General features: G+C 51.0%; 1 protein-coding gene across 1 annotated transcript in view; it reads left to right on the forward strand.

The window, feature by feature from the left end:
- Nucleotides 1–19,187, forward strand: part of dnajc3a (DnaJ (Hsp40) homolog, subfamily C, member 3a) — a 214,367-nt gene that overhangs the window by 72,172 nt on the left and 123,008 nt on the right. Inside the window, exons 3-4 of the mRNA XM_072476253.1 lie at nucleotides 4,789–4,913; nucleotides 5,038–5,112. Of these exons, the coding sequence (XP_072332354.1) occupies nucleotides 4,789–4,913; nucleotides 5,038–5,112 (200 nt within the window). The remainder of the gene's footprint in view (nucleotides 1–4,788; nucleotides 4,914–5,037; nucleotides 5,113–19,187) is intronic.

Raw genomic sequence — 19,187 nt, forward strand, 5'->3', positions numbered from 1 at the left:
CCCCCCAGGTGGCGCGCCCCCCCCCCCCCCTGCCCCGACCCCCCCCCCCCCCCTCCCATACCAGCTCCCCCTTCTCCCCAGCAGCAGCAACCCAGTTAACCCCCCCCCCCCCGCCCCCCGCTAGATCCCAGGCTAGCGTAATTGCACCCCCCTTGTTGCTCCCAGAAGTCAGCAAACTCTGGCCGACCTCGGCTTCCCCCCCGTGACCTCGGCTCACACTGCGAGGCCCCCTCCTTCCTGCTTCCCTGTTCCCGCCATGATTACCATAGCGCAGGAACAAAGCCCGCGCTTCCCTTTTGGCCCCGCCCCCAATGGCCGGCGCCCTCAGCTCCTCATCCTCCCTCACCCCCTCCCCCACGACATGGGGAAGAGAGAAGTTACAGGGTCGCAGTTTTAACAACTTGGGAAGTCCTCTCTTTTCTCCCCCCCCCCCCCCTTTTCCCCCCCTTTTCCCCCCCTTCATCTCACAAATTCACCCCCCCCCCCCCCCCCACTTTTGTCCCAAACGTTCTTTTTCTGGCCCGCTCACTCCAGCTTCTCCTCGACAATAAATGTCACGCCTCATCTGCCGGTTCGAAGTAGTGGTGTTTCCCTAGATGTGTGACCCACAGTCTTGCCGGTTGCAGCATTCCGAATTTGACCTTCCTTTTTATGCAACACCGCCTTGGCCCGATTAAAGCTTGCCCCCCTTCTCGCCACCTCCGCACTCCAATCTTGATATATGCGGATCACTGCATTCTCCCACCTACTGCTCCGAGTTTTCTTTGCCCATCTGAGGACCATCTCTCTGTCCTTATATCGGAGAAATCTCACCACTATTGCTCGAGGAATTTCTCCAGCCCTCGGTCTTCGCGCCATAACCCGATAGGCTCCCTCCACCTCCAGCGGACCCATCGGGGCCTCCGATCCCATTAACGAGTGCAGCATCGTGCTCACATATGCCCCGACGTCTGCCCCTTCTGCACCTTCGGGAAGACCAAGAATCCTTAGGTTCTTCCTCCTCGCATTATTCTCCAGCACCTCCAGCCTTTCCTCACATCTTTTGTGTTGTGCCTCGTGGATCTCCGTTTTCACCACCAGGCCCTGTATGTCGTCCTCATTCTCAGCAGCCTTTGCCTTCACGACCCGAAGCTCCTGCTCCTGGGTCTTTTGCTCCTCCTTTAGCCCCTCAATCGCTTGTAATATCGGGGCCAACAGCTCCTTCTTCATCTCCTTTTTCAGTTCATCTATGCAACGCCACAGGGACTCTTGTTGGTCAGGGCCCCATATTAAACTGCCTCCTTCCGACGCCATCTTGCTTTGTGCCTGCCTTCCTGGCCGCTGCTCTAGAGGATCCACCGCAATCCGGCTACTTTCCCCTCTTTTTTTTTCCATCCGTGTCCAGGGGGGATTCCCTTCTGGATTACCGCACAGTGTTATTTGCCGTTAAAATTGCCGATGGGGCTCCTATCAAGAGCCCAAAAGTCCGTTCCACCGGGAGCTGCCGAAACGTGTGACTCAGCTGGTCATCGCCGCACCCGGAAGTCCAGCTCATTGAATTTATTAATAAGCCAGTTGACCTCACTGCACACACCATAAAATGGCTGCACCTTCCTTAAAATTTGAGCCATTTATTTCATCATAGGTGCGATCTTCCGGCCATGCTGCACCGAAAAGCGTCTGTGACGGTGAAAGCTGGGAGACTCCGCTCCTGGGATTCACCCTGCTCTCAACACCTCGTGAGATTCAGCACCATCTCGCGAAATGTTGCAAGAAGAATCCTGCCCACAATGCCCACTTTTGTCATCTGCATATTAGAGTGAGGCCGTAAGCCTTGCTCTGCAGATTCCCGAGATACTTGAGGCTTTGGGATTCAATCCCTTCGCCTCGGAGACCTCTGGCAGGTGCTGATTGGTACTGGGCCCCACAAAGGGGGAACCAGACAAAACTGCACTCGTGGGGGTCTCCAAGGGGATCGAAGGCCCCCAGCTGCATACCCTTTATGCAGGGTGGTGCCCTGGGTGGGGGTAATTTTTTTTTTTTTTTTTTTTTTTTTTGTGTGAGCCTCTGAGATCAGGATGCCATTTAAAAATGGCGCCCGATCTCTCTACAACGGGGAGTTCCGGCAAGCCGAGCTCCCTGTTGTAAAAAAACTGACCCTGCCGCGTGTTCCCCGTTTAGGCCCCTTATTCAACACGGGTAGCATTGAATAGCCATGCGTTTCTCGGCACTGCGAGTGCCGGGAAACATGCGGCTAAACTCTCTCGCTACGGGACTTTGTTCCCTTTTGGGAAGATTGCACCCACTTCTCTTTCCATCCTTCCCAAATGTATCACTTCGCATTAAATTGAATCTGTCCACATCTTCCTGATGTGTTATTGAGTTTATCATCTGCCACTTTATTTGGGTGCATTGAGCATTATGTTGCAAATTATTAATGTATATCAAACGTTCAGGGCAAGATCTAGCGGAAAGGTTTCCAAGTAGGGGGCATGGGTTTTAAGGGGAGAGATACAAAAGGGACCAGAGGGGCAATTTTTTCATCTGGCTCAGGTTGGTGAGTATCTAGAGGCAGGTACAATTTTGTCTTTTAAAAAGCATTTAGACAGTTCATAGATAGATTTCATAGAATTTACAGAGCAGAAGGAGGCCATTCGGCCCATCGAGTCTGCACCGGCTCTTGGAAAGAGCACCCTACCCAAGGTCAACACCGCCACCCTATCCCCATAACCCAGTAACCCCACCCAACACTAAGGGCAATTTTGGACAGTAAGGGCAATTTATCATGGCCAATCCACCTAACCCGCACATCTTTGGACTGTGGGAGGAAACCGGAGCACCCGGAGGAAACCCACGCACACACGGGGAGAACGTGCAGACTCCGCACAGACAGTGACCCAAGCCGGAATCGAACCTGGGACCCTGGAGCTGTGAAGCAATTGTGCTATCCACAAGGCTACCGTGCTGCCCCAAATGTTGTATTGGTAAGATAGGTATAGAGGGATATGGGCCAAATGCAGGCAATTGGGACGAGCTCAGTGGTTTAAAAACTGGGCGGTGTGGCAAAGTTGGGCCGAATGGCCTGTTTCCATGCTGTAAACCTCTACTTCTACAAGTACGATAGCGAGTGGGAGTTGCCAGGTGCTTCCGATGGCTGACCAGGTGAGACCTGCACCGGTATCTAATGCCAATTAAGACCAGTAATGATCCCATGGACTTCACATTGGAAAGTGTCCCGCTAGCTGATTCACCTGGACTATGGCCAGCAGCTCCCTGCTAACTAGGGGAAGCAGCAGCAAATCCCAGACAGCATCCAGCCATGCCACCGTGCAGGCCTGCTCCATGATTCTGAGATGCCGACCTAGCAAGACTATTGAACGCACTGGAGCTAGATGGGATATCTGAGGTGGTCAGAGCATCCGCCATAGGGCAGCATCCATTGTGCTCGCTCACGTTTTTAAAAGTGTGCTGAAGGGCACCCGCATGGCTTGCTGGGGACCCAGTTAGATCACGGGAGGTCATTCGTTAGGGGCTCCTTCCCATTAATGAGATCCAGATCTCGCCGGTTGGATCTGAAACCAATTAGCGCCCAGTGCAGTTTCCGATTTCGACCGGCTGATCTAGACGGCTGGCGCAGATTCACACCCGGTGTGACGCGGCCATTAGATTGTGCCAACTGTCTGAAGAACTGTTGCCAGTACTCTCTGCTTTCTGTCCTTTAGACACTTTTGTATCCCATGCTGTTTCGGAACATTTGAATGCGGAATATTTGGCTAATGGTAAAGTTCTTGAAAGTGTGGATGAGCAGAGGGATCTAGGTGTCCATGTACATAGATCCCTGAAAGTTGCCACCCAGGTTGATAGGGTTGTGAAGAAGGCCTATGGAGTGTTGGCCTTTATTGGTAGAGGGATTGAGTTCCGGAGTCGGGAGGTCATGTTGCAGCTGTACAGAACTCTGGTATGGCCGCATTTGGAGTATTGCGTACAGTTCTGGTCACCGCATTATAGGAAGGACGTGGAGGCTTTGGAGCGGGTGCAGAGGAGATTTACCAGGATGTTGCCTGGTATGGAGGGAAAATCTTATGAGGAAAGGCTGATGGACTTGAGGTTGTTTTCATTGGAGAGAAGAAGGTTAAGAGGAGACTTAATAGAGGCATACAAAATGATCAGGGGGTTGGATAGGGTGGACAGTGAGAGCCTTCTCCCGCGGATGGATATGGCTGGCACGAGGGGACATAGCTTTAAACTGAGGGGTAATAGATATAGGACAGAGGTCAGAAGTAGGTTCTTTACGCAAAGAGTAGTGAGGCCGTGGAATGCCCTACCTGCTACAGTAGTGAACTCGCCAACATTGAGGGCATTTAAAAGTTTATTGGATAAGCATATGGATGATAATGGCATAGTGTAGGTTAGATGGCTTTTGTTTCGGTGCAACATCGTGGGCCGAAGGGCCTGTACTGCGCTGTATTGTTCTATGTTCTATGTTCTGTTCTCTTATCCCATGAGCTTTCCCAGTCTATTCTGTGAAGCATCACAATATTTTTGAAAGCTTCTATACACCAGGGTTAACTGCACTATGCTCATTATTTCAGTTTCTTTAATTTCACACCATGTAGTGCAACTGTTTAAACTGCACATGTAAAGTTTTTATACTGACCCAAATTATTTGCTTTCTGTTCAAAGTTTATTTGTATGCAGTGGCAATGCTCAAACCATTTCAACAGACACGGCTTTTCTTTTTATTAAGAGCTTCAGAGTCTTGCTCTTCAAAACAAGACTTAATTCCATTATGCTAACTTGTGTTTTCAGATGGGGACCCAGATAACTATATTGCATATTATAGACGAGCCACAGTCTATCTGGCTATGGGTAAATCGAAGTCTGCTCTCCCAGACCTAAGTAAGGTCATTGAGCTGAAACCAGACTTCACATCTGTAAGTAATGCCCTCTACTGTTTTTAGTTGAAAAAGAAGGAATGCTGCTGATTGTTATATTGCATGAAAAAAATGCAGGGCCATATTTGTTTTTGGTATAACTAATGGACCTTTTATTATTTAGGCTAGGTTACAGAGAGGAAACTTGCTGCTAAAACAAGGGAAGTTAGATGAAGCAGAGGAAGACTTTAAGAAAGTGGTAAGTTTATACATGTGCAGAGCAGTGGAATTTTGATGTTTCACCAACTATATGTCTGTTGACAAATCATAGTATTGGTATCGGGGCTACTCTGAATTACTGACCGCGAGGGTCACTTGTGATTGATTTTAAAATATCAGGAAACGGACACAGTGAGAGGGAGCAGGCCGAGGTAGGTCATATTCCCCGAGCTGCGACTGTGGGTTGCCATTCCTGCTGCTGGCCTGGCTGAATTGGGAAAGTTCAATGGAGCAGAAATTCTCTACCCATGTTTTTTTTCAGGTTATCCAAGTATCTTATGGTGTTACCTAAGCATTGGACCATTAATAGATCTGCATGTTTTTAACTTGCCAGGGTGTCGTTATTTCATTTATGGTATAAACTCTAGGGGGTAACTTGCCAGGGTGTCATTTTATTTATGGTACGTGTTGGCATGGATAGAAGATTGATTGACTGGCCAACAGGACGCAGAAGGCATAAATGGATCTTTTTAGGTTGGCAAGTGTGCCATGGAGATCGGTGCTGAGACCTCAACTGTCTACAATTCATATACATTACTTAAATGATGGGATGGTTGGAAAGTAAGTTGTGAAGTGGACATAAGGATATAGATATAGTATGCTGCCAAACCATACATACTGCCTCAAGCACACCTCTCTGTGCTACTTGAGCAAAAGCCACTTGGATTGCATGGACACTTGCCACCTACAAATATTTACATGTCTGCTTACTGTATATGATTATCTCAGCCTTAAATTCATTGATCACAACTTGAATTCCAAAAAGTCATCGCATTCTGAATTGAAGAACTCCTCTAGCCTAAAGGGCTGGTTTAGCTCAGTGGGCTAGACATCTGATTTGTAATGCAGAACAAGGCAAGTAGCGCGGGTTCAATTCCCGTACCAGCTGAGTACCTGAGCAGGTGTTGGAATGTGCAGGTGCTGGAATGTTATGACTACATAGACCATAGAACATTACAGCGCAGTACAGGCCCTTCGTCCCTCGATGTTGCGCCGACCTGTGAAACCACTCTAAAGCCCATCTACACTATCCCCTTATCGTCCATATGTCTATCCAATGACCATTTGAATGCCCTTGCTGTTGGCGAGTCCACTACTGTTGCAGGCAGGGCATTCCACGCCCTTACTACTCTGAGTAAAGAACCTACCTCTGACATCTGACCACAATTCGGTGACGTTTACGTTAATGATGGAAAGGGATAAGTATACACCGCAGGGCAAGTGTTATAGCTGGGGGAAGGGCAATTATGATGTCATTAGACGTGACTTGGGGGGGGGATAAGGTGGAGAAGTAGGCTGCAAGTGTTGGGCACACTGGATAAGTGGGGCTTGTTCAAGGATCAGCTACTGCGTGTTCTTGAAAAGTATGTACCGGTCAGACAGGGAGGAAGGCGTCGAGCGAGGGAACCGTGGTTTACCAAGGAAGTGGAATCTCTTGTTAAGAGGAAGAAGGAGGCCTATGTGAAGATGAGGTGTGAAGTTTCAGTTGGGGCGATGGATAGTTACAAGGTAGCGAGGAAGGATCTAAAGAGAGAGCTAAGACGAGCAAGGAGGGGACATGAGAAGTATTTGGCAGGAAGGATCAAGGAAAACCCAAAAGCTTTCTATAGGTATGTCAGGAATAAGCGAATGACTAGGGAAAGAGTAGGACCAGTCAAGGACAGGGATGGGAAGTTGTGTGTAGAGTCTGAAGAGATAGGCGAGATACTAAATGAATATTTTTCGTCAGTATTCACTCAGGAAAAAGATAATGTTGTGGAGGAGAATGCTGAGCCCCAGGCTAATAGAATAGATGGCATTGAGGTATGTAGGGAAGAGGTGTTGGCAATTCTGGATAGGCTGAAAATAGATAAGTCCCCGGGACCTGATGGGATTTATCCTAGGATTCTCTGGGAGGCCAGGGAAGAGATTGCTGGACCTTTGGCTTTGATTTTTATGTCATCATTGGCTACAGGAACAGTGCCAGAGGACTGGAGGACAGCAAATGTGGTCCCTTTGTTCAAAAAGGGGAGCAGAGACAACCCCGGCAACTATAGACTGGTGAGCCTCACGTCTGTAGTGGGTAAAGTCTTGGAGGGGATTATAAGAGACAAGATTTATAATCATCTAGATAGGAATAATATGATCAGGGATAGTCAGCATGGCTTTGTGAAGGGTAGGTCATGCCTCACAAACCTTATTGAGTTCTTTGAGAAGGTGACTGAACAGGTAGACGAGGGTAGAGCAGTTGATGTGGTGTATATGGATTTCAGCAAAGTGTTTGATAAGGTTCCCCACGGTAGGCTATTGCAAAAAATACGGAGGTTGGGGATTGAGGGTGATTTAGAGATGTGGATCAGAAATTGGCTAGCTGAAAGAAGACAGAGGGTGGTGGTTGATGGGAAATGTTCAGAATGGAGTACAGTCACAAGTGGAGTACCACAAGGATCTGTTCTGGGGCCGTTGCTGTTTGTCATTTTAATCAATGACCTAGAGGAAGGCGCAGAAGGGTGGGTGAGTAAATTTGCAGACGATACCAAAGTCGGTGGTGTTGTCGATAGTGTGGAAGGATGTAGCAGGTTACAGAGGGATATAGATAAGCTGCAGAGCTGGGCTGAGAGGTGGCAAATGGAGTTTAATGTAGAGAAGTGTGAGGTGATTCACTTTGGAAGGAATAACAGGAATGCGGAATATTTGGCTAATGGTAAAGTTCTTGAAAGTGTGGATGAGCAGAGGGATCTAGGTGTCCATGTACATAGATCCCTGAAAGTTGCCACCCAGGTGGATAGGGTTGTGAAGAAGGCCTATGGAGTGTTGGCCTTTATTGGTAGAGGGATTGAGTTCCGGAGTCGGGAGGTCATGTTGCAGCTGTACAGAACTCTGGTACGGCTGCATTTGGAGTATTGCGTACAGTTCTGGTCACCGCATTATAGGAAGAACGTGGAGGCTTTGGAGCGGGTGCAGAGGAGATTTACCAGGATGTTGCCTGGTATGGAGGGAAAATCTTATGAGGAAAGGCTGATGGACTTGAGGTTGTTTTCGTTGGAGAGAAGAAGGTTAAGAGGAGACTTAATAGAGGCATACAAAATGATCAGGGGGTTGGATAGGGTGGACAGTGAGAGCCTTCTCCCGCGGATGGAAATGGCTGGCACGAGGGGACATAGCTTTAAACTGAGGGGTAATAGATATAGGTCAGAGGTAGGTTCTTTACGCAAAGAGTGGTGAGGCCGTGGAATGCCCTACCTGCTACAGTAGTGAACTCACCAACATTGAGGGCATTTAAAAGTTTATTGGATAAACATATGGATGATAATGGCATAGTGTAGGTTAGATGGCTTTTGTTTCGGTGCAACATCGTGGGCCGAAGGGCCTGTACTGCGCTGTATTGTTCTATGTTCTATCTGTCCTATATCTATCTCCCCTCAATTTAAAGCTATGTCCCCTCGTGCTAGACATCACCATCCGAGGAAACAGGCTCTCACTGTCCACCCTATCCAATCCTCTGATCATATGATGGGGCTTTTCACAGTAACTTTTTTTTTTTTAAATAATATTTTATTGAAAATTTTTGGTCAACCAACACAGTACATTGTGCATCCTTTACACAACATTGTAACAATACAGATAATAATGACCTTTTTAAATTTAAACAAAAACAACAACAAATAAATAAATATTAAATAACAAAAAATAAAAACTAGCCCTAATTGGCAACTGCCTAGTCTCAGGCCACACCCCCCCCCCCCCAATTCCTGGGCCGCTGCTGCTGCCTTCTTTGTTCTCCCCCATCTATCTTTCCGCAAGATATTCGAACGGTTGCCACCGCCTAGTAAACCCTTGAGCCGACCCCCTTAGGACGAACTTAATCCACTCTAACTTTATGAACCCCGCCATATCATTTATCCAGGTCTCCACCCCCGGGGGCTTGGCTTCTTTCCACATTAGCAGTATTCTGCGCCGGGCTACTAGGGACGCAAAGGCCAAAACATCGGCCTCTTTCCCCTCCTGCACTCCCGGCTCTTGTGCAACCCTAAATATAGCCAACCCCCAGCTTGGTTCGACCCGGACTCCTACTACTTTCGAAAGCACCTTTGTCACCCCCATCCAAAACCCCTGTAGTGCCGGGCATGACCAAAACATATGGGTATGATTTCCTGGGCTTCTCGAGCACCTCGCACACCTATCCTCCACCCCAAAAAATTTACTGAGCCGTGTTCCAGTCATATGTGCCCTGTGTAATACCTTAAACTGAATCAGGCTTAGCCTGGCGCACGAGGACGACGAGTTTACCCTGTTTAGGGCATCTGCCCACATCCCCTCCTCAATCTCCTCCCCTAGCTCTTCCCATTTCCCTTTTAGTTCGTCCATCATAGTCTCCCCTTCGTCTCTCATTTCCCTATATATATCCGACACCTTACCGTCCCCCACCCATTTCTTTGAGATGACTCTGTCCTGCACCTCTTGTGTCGGGAGCTGCGGGAATTCCCTCACCTGTTGCCTCGCAAAAGCCCTCAATTGCATGTACCTGAATGCATTCCCTTGGGGCAACCCATATTTCTCGGTCAGCGCTCCCAGACTCGCAAACTTCCCATCCACAAATAGATCTTTCAATTGCGTTATACCTGCTCTTTGCCACATTCCATATCCCCCATCCATTCCCCCCGGGGCAAACCTATGGTTGTTTCTTATCGGGGACCCCCCCCAGTGCTCCGGTCTTTCCCCTATGTCGTCTCCACTGTCCCCAAATCTTCAGTGTAGCTACCACCACCGGACTCGTGGTATAGTTCCTTGGTGAGAACGGCAATGGGGCTGTCACCATAGCCTGCAGGCTGGTCCCCCTACAGGACGCCCTCTCTAATCTCTTCCACGCCGCTCCTTCCTCCTCTCCCATCCACTTACTCACCATTGAAATATTAGCGGCCCAATAATACTCACTTAGGCTCGGTAGTGCCAGCCCCCCCCTATCCCTACTACGCTGTAAGAATCCCTTCCTCACTCTGAGTCTTCCCAGCCCAAACAAAACCCATGATACTCTTTTCTATCCTTTTGAAAAAAGCCTTCGTGATCACCACCGGGAGACACTGAAACACAAAAAGGAATCTCGGGAGGACCACCATCTTAACCGCCTGCACCCTCCCTGCCATTGACAATGCTACCATATCCCATCTCTTGAAATCTTCCTCCATCTGTCCCACCAACCGCGTCAAATTTAGCCTGTGCAATGTGCCCCAATTCTTAGCTATCTGGATCCCCAGGTAACGAAAGTCTCTTGTTACCTTCCTCAACGGTAGGTCTTCTATTTCTCTACTCTGCTCCCCTGGATGCACCACAAACAGCTCACTCTTCCCCATGTTCAATTTATACCCTGAAAAATCCCCAAACTCCCCAAGTATCCGCATTATTTCTGGCATCCCCTCCGCTGGATCCGCCACATATAGTAGCAGATCATCCGCATATAAAGATACCCGGTGTTCTTCTCCTCCCCTAAGTATTCCCCTCCATCCCTTGGAACCTCTCAGCGCTATCGCCAGGGGCTCAATCGCCAGTGCAAACAGTAATGGGGACAGAGGACATCCCTGCCTTGTCCCTCTATGGAGCCGAAAATATGCCGATCCCCGTCCATTCGTGACCACACTCGCCACTGGGGCCCTATACAACAGCTGCACCCATCTAACATACCCCTCTCCGAACCCAAATCTCCTCAACACCTCCCACAGATAATCCCACTCCACTCTATCAAATGCTTTCTCGGCATCCATCGCCACTACTATCTCCGTTTCACCCTCTGGTGGGGCCATCATCATTACCCCTAACAACCTCCGTATGTTCGTGTTCAGCTGTCTCCCCTTCACAAACCCAGTTTGGTCCTCATGAACCACCCCCGGGACACATTCCTCTATTCTCATTGCCATTACCTTGGCCAAGACCTTGGCATCTACATTGAGGAGGGAGATTGGTCTGTAGGACCCGCATTGTAGCGGATCCTTTTCCTTCTTTAAAAGAAGCGATATCGTTGCTTCTGACATAGTCGGGGGCAGTTGTCCCCTTTCCTTTGCCTCGTTGAAGGTCCTCGTCAGTAGCGGGGCGAGCAAGTCCAAATATTTTCTGTAAAATTCAACTGGGAATCCGTCCGGTCCCGGGGCCTTTCCCGTCTGCATGTTCCTAATTCCTTTCACCACTTCCTCTACCGTGATCTGTGCTCCCAATCCCATCCTATCCTGCTCTTCCACCTTGGGAATTTCCAGCCGATCCAAAAACTCCATCATTCTCTCCCTCCCATCCGGGGGTTGAGCTTCATACAATTTTTTATAAAATGTCTTAAACACTTCATTCACTCTCTCCGCTCCCCGCTCCGTCTCTCCATCTTCGTCTCTCACCCCCACCTATTTCCCTCGCTGCTCCCCTTTTCCTCAATTGGTGTGCCAGCAATCTGCTCGCCTTCTCTCCATATTCATACTGTACACCCTGCGCCTTCCTCCATTGTGCCTCTGCAGTGCCTGTGGTCAGCAAGTCAAATTCCACATGCAGCCTTTGCCTTTCCCTATACAGTCCCTCCTCCGGTGCTTCCGCATACTGTCTGTCCACCCTCAAAAGTTCTTGCAACAACCGCTCCCGTTCCTTACTCTCCTGCTTCCCTTTATGTGTCCTTATTGATATCAGCTCCCCCCTAACCACCGCCTTCAACGCCTCCCAGACCACTCCCACCTGAACCTCCCCATTGTCATTGAGTTCCAAGTACTTTTCAATGCATCCCCTCACCCTTAAGCACACCCCCTCATCCGCCATTAGTCCCATGTCCATTCTCCAGGGTGGACGCCCTCTTGTTTCCTCCCCTATCTCCAAGTCTACCCAGTGTGGGGCATGATCCGAAATGGCTATAGCCGTATATTCCGTTCCCCTCACCCTCGGGATCAATGCCCTACCCAACACAAAAAAGTCTATGCGTGAATAGACTTTATGGACATAGGAGAAAAACGAGAACTCCTTACTCCTAGGTCTACTGAATCTCCACGGGTCCACCCCTCCCATCTGCTCCATAAAATCCTTGAGCACCTTGGCTGCTGCCGGCCTCCTACCAGTCCTGGACTTCGACCTATCCAGCCTTGGTTCCAACACCGTGTTAAAGTCTCCCCCCATTATCAGCTTTCCGGTCTCTAGGTCTGGGATGCGTCCTAGCATTCGCCTCATAAAATTGGCATCGTCCCAATTCGGGGCATACACGTTTACCAACACCACCATCTCTCCCTGTAATTTGCCACTCACCATCACGTATCTGCCCCCGTTATCCGCCACTATAGTCTTTGCCTCGAACATTACCCGCTTCCCCACTAATATAGCCACCCCCCTGTTTTTCGCATCCAGCCCCGAATGGAACACCTGCCCTACCCATCCTTTTGCGCAACCTAACCTGATCTATCAGTTTCAGGTGCGTTTCCTGTAACATGACCACATCTGCTTTAAGTTTCTTAAGGTGTGCGAGTACTCGTGCCCTCTTTATCGGCCCGTTAAGCCCCCTCACGTTCCACGTGATCAGCCGAGTTGGGGGGCTTCCCCCCCCCCCCCCCCCCCCCTTGCCGGTTAGCCATCATCTTTTCCCAGCTTCTCGCCCAGTTCCCACGCGGCTGTATTTCTCCCAGACGGTGCCCCCCCCGCCCATCCTCACCCGTACCCACTCCCCCCTTTCCCCAGCAGCAGCAACCCAGTAATTCCCCCCCCCCCGGCTAGACACCCCGCTAGCGTAATTACTCCCCCCATGTTGCTCCCAGAAGTCAGCAAACTCTGGCTGACCTCGGCTTCCCCCCCGTGATCACGGCTCGCCCCGTGCGGCGCCCCCTCCTTCCTGCTTCTCTATTCCCGCCATAATTATCATAGCGCGGGAACCAAGCCCGCGCCTCTCCCTCGGCCCCGCCTCCCATGGCCAACGCCCCATCTCCTCTCCCTCCCCACCTCCCCCCATCACCACCTGTGGGAGAAAGAAAAGTTACCATACCGCAGGATTAATCATACAATCCCTCTTCGCCCCCCCCCCCCACTCGTCCCACCACTTTGTCCAAACGTTCATTTTCGTAGTCCAATCATTCCAATTTTTCTTCTACAATAAAAGTCCACGCTTCATCCGCCGTCTCAAAGTAGTGGTGCCTCCCTTGATATGTGACCCACAGTCTTGCCGGTTGCAGCATTCCAAACTTTATCTTTTTTTTGTGAAGTACCGCTTTGGCCCGATTTAAAGCTCGCCCTCCTTCTCGCCACCTCCGCACTCCAATCTTGATAGACGCGGATCACCGCGTTCTCCCATTTACTACACCGAGTTTTCTTCGCCCATCTAAGGACCATTTCTCTATCCTTAAAACGGAGAAATCTCACCACTATGGCTCCGGGAGCTTCTCCTGTTCTCGATCCTCGCACCATAACTCGGTATGCTCCCTCCACCTCCAACGGACCCGTCGGGGCCTCCACTCCCATTAACGAGTGCAGCATCGTGCTCACATATGCCCCGACGTCCGCCCCCTCCACACCTTCAGGAAGGCCAAGAATCCTCAAGTTGTTCCTCCTTGCGTTATTTTCCAGTGCCTCCAACCTCTCCACAGATCGTTTCTGGTGTGCCTCCTGTATCTCCGACTTCACCACCAGGCCCTGTATGTCGTTTTCATTCTCTGCTGCTTTCGCCTTCACGACCCGAAGCTCCTGCTCCTGGGTCTTTTGTTCCTCTTTCAGCCCTTCAATCGCCTGTAATATCGGGGCCAACAACTCTTTCTTCATTTCCTTTTTTATCTCCTCCACGCAGCGTTTCAAAAACTCTTGTTGTTCAGGGCCCCATATGAAACTGCCACCTTCCGACGCCATCTTGGTTTCTGCTTGCCTTCCTTGCCGTTGTTCCAAAGGATCCGCTGCAATCCGGCCACTTTCCTCTCCTTTTTCCATCCGTGTCCAGGGGGAACACCCTTCTGGTTTACCGCACGGTGTTTTCAGCCGTTAAAATTGCCGTTGGGGCTCCTATCAAGAGCCCAAAAGTCCGTTTCACAGGGAGCTGCCGAAACGTGCGACTCAGCTGGTCATCGCCGCACCCGGAAGTCGCTTTTCACAGTAACTTAATTGCAGTGTTAATGTAAGCCTACTTGTGACAATAAAAGATTATATTTATTTAAATTGTCAACCTTTTTAGCCCAAGGCTGTGCCACCATATTGTAAATCCCATAGCTGGGGGAAATGACTTGTTAATCTCAGCTTTGACGAAGTCATCCAGACTTAAAACATTAGCACCCATCTCTCTTTAGAGCTGTCAGACCTGCTGAGATTGTGCAGTATTTTCTGTTTTTGTCTCTGTTACCCTGTTAAATTCCTTCAGAATCTTGTAAATTTTCATGAGGTCCCCTCTCATTGTTCTTAATTCCAGAGAACAAGGGCGGGATTCTCCCACTGGAATCTGGAGACTCAATCGGGTGCCAGAATAGAGTGTCAGTCGAACAGCAGCGTAATGCATTCTATGCCACACGTAGAGTAAACGCCTTTTGCATATCATTAACGGGCCCGTCCCAGTATTATCCAGGGCTACCTGGAATTACCGACGGCGAGGGTCACTTGTGATTGGTTTTCAATAAATCAGGAAACGGACACAGTGGGAGGGAGTGGGTCATATTCTCCGAGCTGCGACTGTAGGTTGCCATTCCTGCCGCTGGCCTGGCTGAATTGGGGAGGCAGCGTCTGCCAGGACCAGGGGGAACGGAGTGGTGTCGGAGTGACCTCCAGGACTGGAATGTCCAAGTTGTCATTACTGCGGCCTGCAAGGCATCCACCTTGCTGCTGACCCCACTGCGCATAGTGGCCTGTGGTTGCGTAGAGCGACACCAGCCAAACAGATGTACCCACCCCAACCCACAACTGGTTGCCACCTGCAGGCAGGACAACCGGTGGCCCACCCAAGGGCAACACCTATGGTAGCCCTGACAGGAGGGTGCTGGATGGGGGCTGCTGAGTGTACCGCTGGCATGAGTAGCACCAGCCACCAGTACCCCTGCTAGTAGGAACGTGTGCTGAGGCCAGAGGCCCCCTGAGGGGCCGGGTGTGTAGTGTGGGTGGCAGAGTGCCAGAGGAAACAGCTGGGTGTGGGACCGGGGCTACCGTGTAGATGTTTGACCTGGTTGGGCACTGGGGTACACGCCATGCAAACATGTCTGCCTTTCACTCCTGTAGATAACGGATTTTGGAATCCAACCAGGGATGATTCTGCTTCTGTGTGGGTTTCCTCCCACAGTCCAAAGATGTGCAGCTTAGGAGGATTGATCATACTAAATCGCCCTAGGTGGAGAATGTGGATTGGGCCGAGATGGGGGTGCTCTTTCAGAGGGTCGGTGCAGACTTGAATGGCTGAATGGCCTCCTTCTGCACTATAGGGGATCTATGATTCTATGAATGGTTGCCATCATCCTAGCCGCAACAGCGCTCGGAGGTGCACTGGAGGCTGTACATGGGAGGACCCTGCAGCAGTGGAGCCTGCCCCAGAGGAACACGAGCTAGCTGGTGAGGATGGAGAGCTGGCCGCTCAACAGGCCGAGGAGGCGCTGCATTAGGCCTTGTGTACCGGCAGCACCTTTCACTCGCTTATCTGCCGGACCGAGCATGCTGTTGAAGACTACGCTGAGCAGGGGGACCGTATGGCATATCTGCCGGATTATGGTGCACCTGGAACTGTAGGAATATGGGGGAGGACAGCTGCTCTTGGTGGCCGTCAAGGTGATGGTCAGCCTGAACCTTTTTGCCATGGTGTCCTGCCAGGTGCCAAGTGGGGCCTGTCTGGGATCTCACTGGCCTTTGTGCACGGGTGCATCCATGCCATTACAGAGACCCTGGTATACCCACTCAGGTTCGATGTAGAACCCACTGATGCCCAAGCAGTGGAGTTCACCGCCATCATTGGGATGCCCCTGATTCCAGGGTGTTCGGGGCACATGTCTCCCTATGGGCACAGGTGTGGGAGGGGGTCGTCTTCACAAACTGAAAGGGGATCCACAGCTGGTATGCAACCACGAGATGCACATATCATAGATATCATAGAATTTACAGTGCAGAAGGAGGCCATTCGGCCCATCGAGTCTGCACTGGCCCTTGGCAAGAGCACCCTACCCAAGCCCACAACTCCACCCTATCCCCATAACCCCGTAACCCCAATTTTGGACACTAGGGGCAATTTATCATGGCCAATCCACCTAACCTGCACATCTTTGGACTGTGGGAGGAAACTGGAGCACCCGGAGGAAACCCACACACACACTGGGAGGATGTGCAGACTCCGCACAGACAGTGACCCGGAATTGAACCTGCGACCCTGGAGCTGTGAAGCAATTGTGCTATCCACAATGCTACCGTGCTGCCCGCGCCTGATACCCAGGCAGTTTGCATAACACCTTCATCTGGTGCACTTGATGGGTCCTGACACTGTCGAGATGCTCCCCAGGTCAGGGGCTGGCTCTTGGGCGACAGATGTTATCCACTGTGGTCATGGCTGATGACGCCTACCCGAAGGCCCCAGACCAACGGCGAGACCTGCTAAAACGACGCCCAACCAGGGCTGTGACCGAGCGATGCAACACTTTCCTGAAGATGCGGTTCAGGTGCCAGGACTGCTCTGGGGGGGCCCTCTAGTATAGCGCTAGGAGAGCCTCTCACATAATGGTGACCTACTGCATCCTCCAACATTGCGCAGCAGAAGGGCAACATGCTGGAGGAAGGGGATGAACGCCAGACCTCGCCCAACTAGGAGGATACGTGGGGGGGGGGGGGGGGGGGGGGGGGGGTCTGGTCAAAGGGGTTGGAGGGTGATGACTACCCGCTCTGCAATGATCTTTGTGCTCAGCAAACGTCTGACTCCTGCCCGCAGAAGCACTTTCCACCATCCATCTGGGTGATGTCTACATGTGAGCTGGCCATTAAGCGCACCCTTCTGACAGAGCGCAGAGGCAGGTTGGAACGCTTGTGAACGGGTCTTTATTGTGAACAGGTGACACATGTACCTACATGTGTGCCCTAGCCCTTAACGTGTCCTGTGCCAACTTAACCAGTGTTTTAATGTTCTGGTGTTAAGGGCCCCAGCACTAGGTTTAGGTGGGTCTGCAGGTGGAACATCAGGGGTAGAGGTGGCATGCTGCAATTCCTGGCCTGTGACCTGTGTCTCCTTTGCGGATGCCCTCTGGAGTGGATGGGCCTGGCAGTCTCTTGAGCATCCCAGGTGGCATATTGCCACCCTGTTCTGCCCATCAGATGCGCTGGGGCGGGGGGCGCACCTCCCCTGCAATCACCGACACTGGGCCCCACCACCACCACCTCCCTTGGTGCCAAATGGGCCCTGGGCTACTCATTGGGTGGGGTGCAGCCAGAATAAGCTCTGGAGGCTCGCCTGCCACCTGGCGCTGCCAGCCCTGGAGGCCATCTCGCATCCTGACCTATGGCTAATACCTTTGCCCCCAAGGCTTCCCCATGGACACCACCCGTGCAGTGTTGGCCTGGATGGCATGCATGGCCGGCACCACCACCATGTCCCTGTAGGTGCTGGATAGTTTCTGACAACCCCTCCCTGGCTCTGTGTCTGCATCGATGGGGCTGCCGTTTCCAGAAGTCCAAGACCCATCTAGATGGCAGCTAGTCCCTGGGTCGGTCGGCCCTCCGTTGTCCGCCCCCTTGGGGATTTCTACCTCCACCTTATGTACCTCTGCATGTGTGTGGTGCGCACCAGATGGTGCCCCAGGAGCCTCCACTAAAGTGCCTAATGTGCAAATTAGGTGGAATGGCTATGCTAAATTGCCCCTTGGTAGGATGGTGGGGGCCTGTGTACAATGGGGCACTTTCAGAGTGACAGTGCCGACTCGATGGGCTGCATGGCCACCTCCTGCATGATTCTGAGATGGTGATCATGCAAGACGCAAGGCATGATGCATGGTTGAATTGCGAGTGGGGTTGTTCTGGGATTTGTGGGCGGTGGGGTGGCAGGGCGGTGTGCGGCTTGTGCCACAGGGACACCACACCACAAGTCAGTGGGGGATCACTTAGTTACCCGATTCCGACCTCGCTTCAGCGACTGCACTATTCCCTTTAGGCAATCGGACGGGATGTGCAGCTGTTGGCTTAGCACGTGGTGCAGGGTGGTGTGCATGTTGGCTGGAGGGCCAGGCGGTGGCGTCGTTGGCTGGAGGGCCAGGCGGTGGCGTCGTTGGCTGGAGGGCCAGGCGGTGGCGTCGTTGGCTGGAGGGCCAGGCGGTGGCGTCGTTGGCTGGAGGGCCAGGCGGTGGCGTCGTTGGCTGGAGGGCCAGGCGGTGGCCACAGTAGCACAGTGGTTAGCATTATTGATTCACCGTGCCAGGGTCCCAGGTTCAATTCCCGCTTGGGTCACTGTGTGCAGTCTGCACGTTCTCCCTTTGTCTGCTAGTCGCCTCCCTACTGGAAGTAGACTGCCAATACTCCGAGCCCTCGACCGTTGACGCTGCAAATGGACTTTGATAGCTCTCCACAAGGAAAGCAGTGCACCTGCTCTGCCAGACATGGGGAACCCTGCATGAACATGGCGACAAAGCCAGCTTGGTTCACCAGCTGAGGAAGCAGGCAGCCAAGAGATCTACCATGCGGATTGAGTGGCACTTGCGAACAATAAAACTCAGTAGAAATTTGAGTTATCTTCTCGGGTGCAAATAAGAATTGTTTATTGTCTCTATTTTAATCACAATTGAGAATCACTTAAATCTTCTTCTAAGTCCGGCTAGCAAAAAAGATTTAAAGAGAAGCAACTTGTACACAATTTGACTTTTAAAATAATACAGAAATGGTTTCGTGCTCATGGCAAAACAACTTGTATTTACTTCAAGAGTTAGAGTGGAAAAGTGAAAGTATAGAGACAGCGAACAGTTTAGATCAAAGTATAGATGCTTCATGGATAAAGATGGCCCTACGGACCCTCACGGTTATACAAAATCATATCCGTCTTTAGCCATCTATCTACACCTATACCTTCACGGCATCCTAATTGGTTTGGGTTAGAATCAAATGAGTTTGATTTGACGGTTAGCTGTCAATCTTGAATTGTTTCGTGTC

Source organism: Scyliorhinus torazame, chromosome 15 (genome assembly GCF_047496885.1).
Source record: "Scyliorhinus torazame isolate Kashiwa2021f chromosome 15, sScyTor2.1, whole genome shotgun sequence".
Lineage (NCBI taxonomy): Eukaryota > Metazoa > Chordata > Chondrichthyes > Carcharhiniformes > Scyliorhinidae > Scyliorhinus > Scyliorhinus torazame.